Source organism: Emiliania huxleyi (assembly GCF_000372725.1).
Source record: "Emiliania huxleyi CCMP1516 unplaced genomic scaffold EMIHUscaffold_280, whole genome shotgun sequence".
Taxonomy (NCBI): domain Eukaryota; phylum Haptophyta; order Isochrysidales; family Noelaerhabdaceae; genus Emiliania; species Emiliania huxleyi.
This window is the reverse complement of record NW_005199925.1, coordinates 31901-41613: the sequence shown is the minus strand read 5'-3', so window position 1 is coordinate 41613 and position 9713 is coordinate 31901. Positions and strand designations below refer to the sequence as shown.

Sequence of the window (9713 nt, the reverse complement as noted above, 5' to 3'; positions counted from 1 at the left end):
AGTCAGCCCACCCTCCCGCCGGGCAGCCTCCCTCCGATTGCGCGTTTTCTCGCGCTTGGTGCCCCTCGGGCGCCGCCTCCCGCCCCCAGCCCCGGCCCCACTCGATGGCCCGCCCCTCTCCTCCCGCCCCTCCCGATCCCCCATCTCCCCAAACACGTCTCCCGCCTCCCCACCCTCCACCCCCACCGCCTCCTCCTCAGTCGGGTCCCTCCCCCTCTTCCTCCCCCGCTCCCCCGCGACGCCCCCCCCTTCCCGCCCCCCGCCGCCCCCTCCGCCGCCTCCCCCCTCCCCGTCCCGCGCCCCAAGCCCGGGCGCCTCCTCCCCGCACCCTGCGCACAGCACCCCCCCGTTTGCGGAGAGCACCCCGTCCTCCTCATGCAGCCCCGGGCTGTCCCGTCCATAAGCGTGCCGGAGGTAGAAGGTCGACAGCACCCCCATGCGGGCCGCCGTCTCCACCGAGTCGGCCCTAGGCCCCCGAGGACCCCTCGGCTTGCCCTTGTCGGAGCGCGGCTTCCTCTTGCTGGTGGCCTCGAGTTGCGCCGCTTCGGCTAGGATCCCCTTCCTCAGCAGATCGCCGTGACAGGACTCAATCCTACCCGCGCATAAGAGCACAAGATCCGTGCCGTCTCGAACCTTCTGTGCTAGTTCGCGAAGTGCTGCCGACCGCGTCCTCCAGAGTCGATCGGCCTTGTCGTCCAGGAACGCGTCGGCGGTTTCAAGGACGCGGCCCTCGCTGGAGCGCATCTCCCTCGCCGGCGTGGCCCGGTCGACTCCGTGCCGCGTCGCGGCAGCGCGCGCCGAGGCAGCATCTCCCCGGCCCTCCCCCCACATCGCATACGCCGCCCGGAGTGCCTCCGTGGCGCAGCACCCCTATGCGTATGTGTACGCCAACTCAGGGAGGGTGTGTGGCAGCCAGCTGGCTGTGTGTCTTGTGAGCCTGTTTGTGTCTGTGTGTCGCTCGTGCGTGCCGTCATCATCGTCTGTCCACAGCGTCCACCCATACCGCGTTGGTGTCCAGTCCGAGCCTGGCTGTTCTTCACCTTACTACATACATACATGCGTATGTAGGCTCTTTCCTTTCTTTCGTGATTCAGAGATGATGAAAAGCGAACGCGAACTGCCGTACTCGAGTATACTGAGTGAGAGGTGGTAGAGCAGCGGCAGCAGCCTCCATGCCTGGCCGACTCGCTCTACGGCGCTCTTTCTGCAAGACGGGCCGCGGTGGCCCTCTCTCGGTTCCCTCCCGTCCATCAGTTTGTCTGCCGTTGCCCCTATCCTATACACGCACGTCCGGCGGCGGCAGACGCACCGCGCCACTGCGTTCCACAGCAATCAGCGCTACCTCGAGTGTGTCGGGCGAGAAGGGCTACAGGAGGTTCGCGCCCGGAGCTGCGCGTTGCGTGCTGGGAGCCTCGACGGCGTTCAGGGCAGCGGGATCCGTTGAGGCACCGCAGTCGCCACCGCCATCGCTATCGCCGCCGTTGCCGCCCGGATGAGAGCTTGACAGCTGCGTTCGAAGCTGCGCCTGGGGAGAGGCGGAAGTTCCTTTTGCAGCGTCGGGTTCGCCTAGTGCTCAAGTGCACATACATCCAGGGAGGGAAACAGGTTGCAGGCATATTCACATGATCCTGCTCGCGCTGCCCATATCCTCTCTCGCGCGTCACGCCGGGCCCGTCTCTCGCATGCGGGGATTTTTATTTTCCATTTAGTACCATATAGTAAAAACGGGAAATAACAAAGGGCCAATTTAATCCACCTTGCGACTCAAGGAGCACTTTCCGCAAGCTCCTGTCTCCTGCTCCTCGCCAACCATGCTTGCGCTCGCCATCGCCTCACCAGCGGCTCCCGTCGTCCCGGCGTCGAGCGGCGACCCACTCACCAACGACGACGGCTACCTCGGCGGCGCCATCACCACACCGCCCGACGAGCAGCGCGGTCCGGCCTCGTGGATTCAGTTCGCCGGGATGGGCCTCGTCACAGGGGCAAAGTATACCACGGCGGGCATCGAAACGGGCCTCGACTGGATCACGGGCGGGCTGGGTCAGGCGAGCTCCGACTCCGCCTCCAACACCGGCCACCGTTTCCAGGACCTCAACACTGACACCACCTCCGACTTCGGTACGCTGGCCGAGGGCGGATCGATGGGCCGCCGCAAGCTCACCGACCCGGACTTTGACTTCCAGAAGGAGGGCGAGGCGTACCAGGCGTCCGGCGCTGCGACGGGCGACGCGTTCGGCACCCTGTCTGAGGGCATGGCCACCCCGCCCGAGGAGAAGCGGGGCGGCGGCGCTCTCCTCGACGGCGCTCTCCTCATGACTGGCCACGACGAACTGCTCGGTATGGAGCTGGCGGAGCAGGGCCACCCGATGCTGGGCCTCGCGGCGATGGAGATGGGTGAGCACCGCAGGGAGGAGCGGCGCGAGGAGGAGTACCGCGACGAGGAGCGGTACCGCGAGGAGGTCTCGCGGTACCATGACCAGCCGCAGTACCGCCATGAAGAGCGCTACGGCTACGGCGATCCCTTCCACCACGAGCACTATGGCGACTACCACAGAGGCGGTCGCTGGCTGGAGGCCTCAGAGGATGGCGCCGCGGACGCGGCAGACAGCTCCGCTGAGGCGTCTGAGGCCGGCCCGTCGACTGCAGCACCGGAGGAGAAGAAGCTGGGAGCGCTGCTACTCGACGGAGCATTGCTCGCAACCGGTCACGACAACGCTCTCGGTGTCGCCCTCACCTCGCAAGGCCACCCCGTCGCAGGGTACATGGCGATTCAGCACGGCGAGCGGCGCGAAGAGGAGCGCCGGCGTGAGGAGGAGCGGAGGCGCGAGGAGGAGTGGCGCCGCCAGCAGCGCAACGGATACGGATACGATCGCTACGACAGGGATCGTTTCGACCACCACCAATCCATGCTTGGCCGTTGAGCGTGGTGCCAGCGCGATTGTCACCGACAAGAGCAGCGTGCAGACGGCGTGGCGATCGCGGAATCGGTGACGGTTTGTTAGGTGCAGGGTTCTCTCTCCCGTCCATGATGAGAGATCTTGGTTTAAGCGCAATGTGTGCGTGTCAGAGATGCGAGAAATTTTGTGTGCATTGCCTCAAACAACAACATTGTGACCATTACCCGCCAACGCAAGCTCCACTCTCCTCTCTCCACACTTGCGGTCGCTCACCACGAGCGGATCGACCACCGATGAGTTGCAGCTGAGCGCCGGCCGGTGTCGCGCGGGCAGAAAGCTCATCCGGTTGCAGGGCGGGTTGTCGATGCACGCGCGGCCATACCGGACCCCGTTCACCTTGAGCCCGGCGGCATCAGCACACGACACCTCCACGCCCCTCACGTTGGGAGGGGGAGCGAGATGCGGGTGCGCGCCGGATGCCGCCAGCGCAGCGGCTGGGAAGCAAGCGTCCGCAAACCAGTCCGCCGAGAAGCCAAAAGTCTCCACCTGCGGGTCGGCGCGGGCAAGGTCGGCGGCGGCGGCGGGAGGGTAGCGGGTGGTGGTGGTGGCGCTACAAGGCGCGCGCGTGGGCGGTCGAGGCGAAGAAGAGGAGCGTCTCGACAGCGTAGAGGGCGTAGTTCGTTGTGATCGCGGCGAGGTCGGAGCAGGCCGACCGAAAGTCGTCCACAAAGTGGAGTGTGTACGTGCTCCTCAGCGGCGCGAAAAAGGCGGCCGGCTCCGTCGAGCCGATCAAGAGGCGCGTGCCCGGCGGGAGCCAGAGCCGCAGCGCGCTCAGCAGCTTTTCCGGCCGCGTGTGCTCGTCCATGAAGGCGCACTCCTCGAGCGAAAACTGGGCTCGCTCGCATCCGGACGAAAACTTGTCGCCGCGCCGCAGGTGCAGAGAGGCGAACGGCCCGCCTAACTCGCGGTGCGGTCTGCGTGAGGCGCGCGAGGCGCGAGCGAGCCGGCGAGGCGGAGGGGCGCTGCCAATGCTGCGGCGCACTGCGCGAGCGGCTCGCTTGATCGCACGGCTGTAGAAGAGGCCACTTCGGAGCAGGTGTGGCAGCACTCGCGCCGAGGCAAGATTCTTGCTGCGAGCGCCGACGGCGCCCAGCAGCGCTGCCATCAGCGCCCGCGTGTCTGTGATGCCGTACCCGCAGGGCCGAAACCAGAAGCCAGAGACGCGACGCCGCACAAGCCGCGTGCCGGCCGAGCACGGCAAGCTGGCGGCCACGCGATCGCTCTTCCAAGACCTGTCGATGTCCACCGCCGACTCGGGAGCTGGGATGGATCCTCCACTCACGCCGGCTCGGCGCGGGAGTGCGGTCTGTGCAATCGAGACGACGCGCCCGAGCAAGTCGAGGTCGATTAACTCGCTCGTCGGCACGGAGAAGGCGCGGATGCCACGCGCCGTGCAGCTCTCGTCGATCTGTCTCCGCAGTCCGCGCTGCCGTGCCTCGTGCTTGGCGTCGAGGCAGATTCGGTGTGGGACGAGGAGCGTTCGGTTGAGGAAGAAGGCCTCGCCGAGAGCGCAAGAGAGAGAGGACATCTGGTGGTTCAGTCCCATGACGCGATCCGACTCCCACGGGTTCCACTCGAGGAAGCAAGCCATCGTCGTGGCGCGCGAGCGTCCGTGCCGCTGAGCAAGTGTGTATATGCTGGGACACGTGTGCGCGTGTCGCCCGTCACCCGCCCGCCGAAGCAAGCAATCGAAAGTATGCATCTCGCCGCCCCCGGTGGGCAGCCCACTCTTTCCTTTGCACCACACTCCTCTCCTTAAAATCCCTGTGTGGTGGCGGCGTGCCGTCCTCCATCCCTCCCTTATTTTCCGTTTTCTTTCTTTCTTCCTTCCTTTGCACCTGATGCTACAGACAGAGGGCTGCCAGCACGCGGGAGGGAGCCCATCGCACCACCAGGTGGAAGAGAAGTAGTGGGCTGGAATAAACCAGAAGGATTCTGGTTAGACGCGTCCCGTCTGAACCACAGCGTGTCCCGGTCCATATCCCGGGGGTGTTTCTCTTCTTATCCGTTACCATGTAGAGCAAGACCGAGGGCGGGCCCTTTCGGGCTCGGGCCGCCCTCTCGCCCGCACCTCTGCGGGGCTTGCACGTGGTAGCGGCGGAAGAGGCCGGCAGCGTCGAGCAGCGCCTCAGCGCCGACACGAAAATGCCCCCAGGGGGACAGGATTGGAGCCCCTGTGCTGCGTCTGTGGTGATATGGGGGGGACACTTTCTCCTCCCTATTCATGTGAGTCACTCGACTGCGTCGAGGGGGGGGACGTCTGAACCACAGGCACAGCGTGTCCCGGTCCATATCCCGGGGGTGTTTCTCTTCTTATCCGTTACCATGTAGAGCAAGACCGAGGGCGGGCCCTTTCGGGCTCGGGCCGCCCTCTCGCCCGCACCTCTGCGGGGCTTGCACGCGTCCACCCTCCGTCCAAAACTCACCTTCCTACTAATACATACTGTCCTGTCGTACCCTAAAAGAAAGAAAGAAAACGGACAACCCAAGGGAGGGATGGGAGGACGGCACGCCGCCACCACACAGGGATTTTAAGGAGAGGGGTGTGGTGCGCTAGCCGTCGCCCACCCTTGGGCGTCCGCCTCTTCCTATGTCTGTCGTACCCTGTCGCCCTCTCGCCTAGCGAGAAATTTTTGCATACTTGCCGGTTACATCTCTCCTCGACGAGTCGGCCGAGCTCCCGAGCCGCATGCCCGCGGGCCCGATGATTCAGCCGGACGTGCCCGCGTGGGGCGCCATGCTGAAGGAGTACGAGGCGGGTCGGAAGGCGCAGCCCCCTCTGGAGGCTTACGAGCAGGGTCGGGCACGCGTCACGCACGCCTCCAAGCACGCAGAGCAGGCCCGGTACAACCCGCTGCTGCAGACATTCACGGACGGGAGCGAGGCCTCGGTGCGGGAACAAGAGGTCACCATGGTGACCCGTCACCTCAACCGCGCGCGCGACCGGCAGACCTCGCTCGAGTCGGAGTTCGACCTGCTCACATTGCGCAGCAAGCACCCTGGCCTTAGCAGCACCTCCAGCACAGCCACCTCGACCGCCGGCAGCGACGCGCTCCAGCCAACCAGCGCCGCGAGGCGGGAGCTTCCGTACAACATCCTCTCTGGCGTCTCAGTCGCACACCACTCGTACCTCCCGCCCGCCGCACGGCCCACTGATGCGGAGCTCGTTGGCGAGCCAAAGCCAAAGCTTCAGACGGCGACGAGCCGGCCCCGGGAGCACGATCTCCTCTCCGGCCGGTACGTGCGGGGCCACGAGGAGCGGACTGCAGCGGACAAGGCGAGGGAGCGGCGGCGAGCGGCGCACAGCTTTTGGGAGACGCACGATTACGACCCTCTCAAGTGCGAATTCTACAACCCGCACAAGGAGGCGCGGCTGAGGGAGAGGGAGGCGGCGGCGCTGGCCGAGCAGCCGCACAAGTCGTACCGGCGGCTGCCGCCCTCGCTCCAAAAGAGCGAGGGCGTGGCGTACGACATCACCTCTCACGCGGTCAAAGATGCGGCGCTGTGCGAGGCGCGCGAGGCTTCGGCGCAGCAGGCGGCAGATAAGGGGAGCAAGACCCGCAAGCTCGAGGTGGCGATGCGCGAGAAGGGTGTGGAGCAGCTCGCGCGCGATGAGCGACGGGCGCTCAGGAGAGCGTCATACAGGCGGTACGACGACGCATTCGGCCGCGGCTACTCGATCGTTGACGGCCGCGACTATGGCGGGGGCGGGGCGAGGCCTCCCCCGGCGCAGCAGCCAGCGCCGCTGTCTCTCTGGCAGAGTCTGCGGGCGTGCGGCGGCGGTGGCGGCGAGGGCGGCGCGAGGCCAGCCACGGTGCGGTGCGGGGGCTTCTCGTAGTGAGCGGGAAATGTGTTAAGTTCTCGAGGTGAGAGTCTATATTCTCTTGATTGAGCCAGCCTGCTGCCAGCACCCACGCGACCGAGAGGGCGCCGAGCGGCCCCGAGCGAGACACGACACGACACAACACCCGAGTCGAAAGGGGGTCCCGCATCACCGTCCGTCCAAGATGAGCTGAACCGAGGTGTATATAAATAAATAGAGCAGTCATCTCCATCGGTAGTGTAATCACAATTCATACAAAGTTTTTTTGCTTACGGCGTGCCAGCTCGCGGTGTCGCATCGAAAGAGAGATTTGGAATCGCACCGACTGGCAAGTTGAGAGGGCGGATGGTGTCTAAACCACCGCCTGCACTAGCTCGATGGCCACCGTCTACGCCGCCTCCTATCGCAGAACAGCCGCCGCCGCCGCCCTGGAGAACCGCGTTCTTCGTCGTCTCCTACCCTCTCCAGCCACCTCTCCATGCGCCTCTCGCTCTTCAGCCGCCGCCGCCGCCGCCGCTCGCTCTTCAGACGCCGCCGCTGCAGCCGCACGTTTCTCGAGCCTCCCGCGGGCGCAGCAGCGGACGCGCTGGTGACGGCGGCCTCTGGCCGCTCGCTGGCGGCAAGCGCGGCGGCTGCCGGGTGAAGCAGGGCGCGTATGGTTCGGTGGACGAGATTTGGCGCGTAAGCGAGGCGGAGTGCCAGTCGATGTGCCTCGGGCGATCGGATTGCGTCGCCACCGATTACCACTTCACCGGCGGGCCGTACAACCGCTGTATAATCCAAAAGGAGCCGGTATGGCACGTGCTGCCCATGGGTGGGCACGCGTGCCGCATCAAGCCGAGCCCGGGGGTCAGTGTCTTCCTCGGAGAGACAAAGGCCTTCAACTCGGAGTTGACTCACCTCCCGGCGCTGCCCTTGCCGCTGCCGCCGCCGTCGCCGTCGCCGCCGCCTCCGCCGCCGCCGTCGCCGTCGCCGCCGCCTCCGCCGCCGTATCCGCCGCCCTCCACGCCGCCGCCGAGCCCGCCACCGCCGCCGTCGCCGCCGCCAGCCGTGCCGCCGCCCAGCTCTCCTCCGCCTCCACTGCCGAGACCGCCGCCGTTGACTCCGCCGAACCCGCCTCCGAACCGCTGCCTCGAGGAGCAGCTTCGGCAAGCACCCGCCGCCAACTTTGGGGCGTGCGGGCACCTGCGCAGGGCGGATCTGCGGCGGCAGTCGCTCCGCGCCGCCTCCTTTGACGGCGTCGACATGCGCGGCGCTCTCCTGGACGGCGCCGATCTGCACGAGGCGAGCATGCGGGGTGCATTGCTGGAGGACGTCTCCGCGAGTGGCGCGCGGCTGGGCGGGACGCGGCTGGCGCGCGCCACTCTCTCGCGCGCCAACTTCTCGTCCGCCACGCTGCAGCTCGCCAACTTGGCGGCGGCGGAGGGTGAAGGCGCGAGCTTCGAGGCAGCGGACCTCTCCGAGGCGCGCCTCGTCTCGGCGACGCTGCGCCGCGGCGTCTGGGCGGGCGCACGCTTCGAGCGCGCCAACCTGTCGCACGCGGACCTGTCGCACGGCGACTTCCGGTCCGCCGTCTTCCGCGGCGCCATCCTGACGCACGCGTCCTTCCGCGAGGCGGACGTCGACGCGGCCGACTTCCGAGGCGCGCGAGAGCACGCGTGTTTGGCGAGCCCTACACTTGCGCCCAGATCCGGGCCCAGCCCCCCGCCGCCCGCGACCTAGCGGCGCTCGCTCAGCGTGCGCCCCTTGGCCTTGCGCAGGCGCAATCGACGCACACCGGGCGCACTGGGCGGGGGCGGTCGGCAAACCGCACGGGATACACTTGGGCATGTTTCTCGACCTCGGGATTTGAGGGCCAGGCGCGGTGTGGGGAACGGCGAGCGGGGATAGGTACAAGAGAAAGACCGCGCGAGGACGATCCCGACGACAGCCCAAAGGTACCGGTATAAGAGAGAAAGCGCGGCTACAAAACAAGATGTACAAGATTCCTAGGCAGGTGAGGGAGCGGAAAATCGTGGGCGGGCCGGGGGTATGAGCTCGCCCCCCGAGGTCTCTTGGGTCGCTATAGATCTATGAACAGCGCCGCATTGGCGGTCGGACGCCGTACTCGAGTATCCTTCGAGCACTGTGTAGCGACAGTCAATGAAGCAGGGCAAAAACGCTGCGCCCCGGGCCTCCGCCCGGAATTACCACAGCGGCCCCGAGTCCGAGGCCGAGGCGGCGGACATTCGCTGCGCCGCCATCGACGAACGGCGTGCGGTGCTGACCGCGCCGTCGCGAAGTGTCGACGCGCAGAAGCCAGAGCCATCCGTAGAGAGGCTCGGCGCGCTCGACCTCCGCCGCGTCCTCCAGCCTGCGTCCGCGACGACGACGACGCCGCCGGGCCTACGCCGGCCGCCGCTCGCCGCGCAGGGCTCGAGCTCCAAGCTTCCCAAGGGGAGGAAGGCGAGGAGCGGGGACGTCAAGGTGCAGCTCGGCTCGCTGACGCCGGCGCGGCCGCCGTGGCTGGGGGTGGACTTCGAGTCAGAGTACGAAGAGCGGCGCAAGTTCGACTTCAAGAACTCGGACATCGAGGAGTCCGACTTTCGCGGCTCGGAGGACATCGAGGACGGGGAGGCGAGGGCGCCGCCCGGCCTCGCGGCTCGCTCGGCGATGCACCGTGCGCCGCGGAGGAGAGCCAAGTCCGCGTGCTCGTCGTACCGCGCCTACCTGCGCGACTCGCCCCTCCGCGCCTCCTCCCTCACCGCGATGATCATCATGAGCTTCGGCGAACGCCTCTCTCTCTCTGCCCCCTCCTGCCAGACGTCACCCCTGCGGTCACGGGGCCCTCGTCCACTCTGAGACCTGTCCCGCTGACCTGCCCGCTGCCCTGTCCGGCGCAGGCGACCTGCTCGCCCAGGCCATCGAGCTCTTCTCGCACCACGAGGGGCAGC

The 9713-nt window shown here is 67.0% G+C and overlaps 4 protein-coding genes across 4 annotated transcripts in view; 3 read left to right on the top strand and 1 right to left on the bottom strand.

Annotated features, from left to right (window-relative positions):
• The first annotated feature begins 1775 nt into the window (after positions 1-1775).
• On the top strand, positions 1776-3118 carry EMIHUDRAFT_443934 (hypothetical protein). The gene has a single exon (XM_005776224.1). The coding sequence runs from the start codon at positions 1812-1814 to the stop codon at positions 2919-2921; it is 1110 nt and encodes a 369-aa protein (XP_005776281.1). The 5' UTR covers positions 1776-1811; the 3' UTR covers positions 2922-3118.
• A 389-nt stretch (positions 3119-3507) lies between these two features.
• On the bottom strand, positions 3508-4548 carry EMIHUDRAFT_238998 (hypothetical protein; the record flags this gene model as incomplete). The annotated part of the gene is made up of 1 exon (XM_005776223.1): positions 3508-4548. One exon carries the CDS (start codon positions 4546-4548, stop codon positions 3508-3510), a length of 1041 nt encoding a protein of 346 aa, XP_005776280.1.
• A 3477-nt stretch (positions 4549-8025) lies between these two features.
• EMIHUDRAFT_74262 (hypothetical protein) lies at positions 8026-8502 on the top strand (the record flags this gene model as incomplete). The annotated part of the gene is made up of 1 exon (XM_005776222.1): positions 8026-8502. The coding sequence occupies one exon, from the start codon at positions 8026-8028 to the stop codon at positions 8500-8502; it is 477 nt and encodes a 158-aa protein (XP_005776279.1).
• Positions 8503-8922: 420 nt separating this feature from the next.
• The window catches only part of EMIHUDRAFT_238996 (hypothetical protein), a gene marked incomplete at both ends in the record, with an annotated part of 1820 nt that continues 1029 nt past the window's right edge, over positions 8923-9713 (top strand). Inside the window, one exon of the mRNA XM_005776221.1 lies at positions 8923-9439. Coding sequence (XP_005776278.1) covers positions 8923-9439 — 517 coding nt within the window. The remainder of the gene's footprint in view (positions 9440-9713) is intronic.

Coding starts and splice junctions, on each gene's coding strand:
- EMIHUDRAFT_443934 (XM_005776224.1), top strand. CDS start 1,812: ATGCTTGCGCTCGCCATCGCCTCACCAGCGGCTCCCGTCGTCCCGGCG.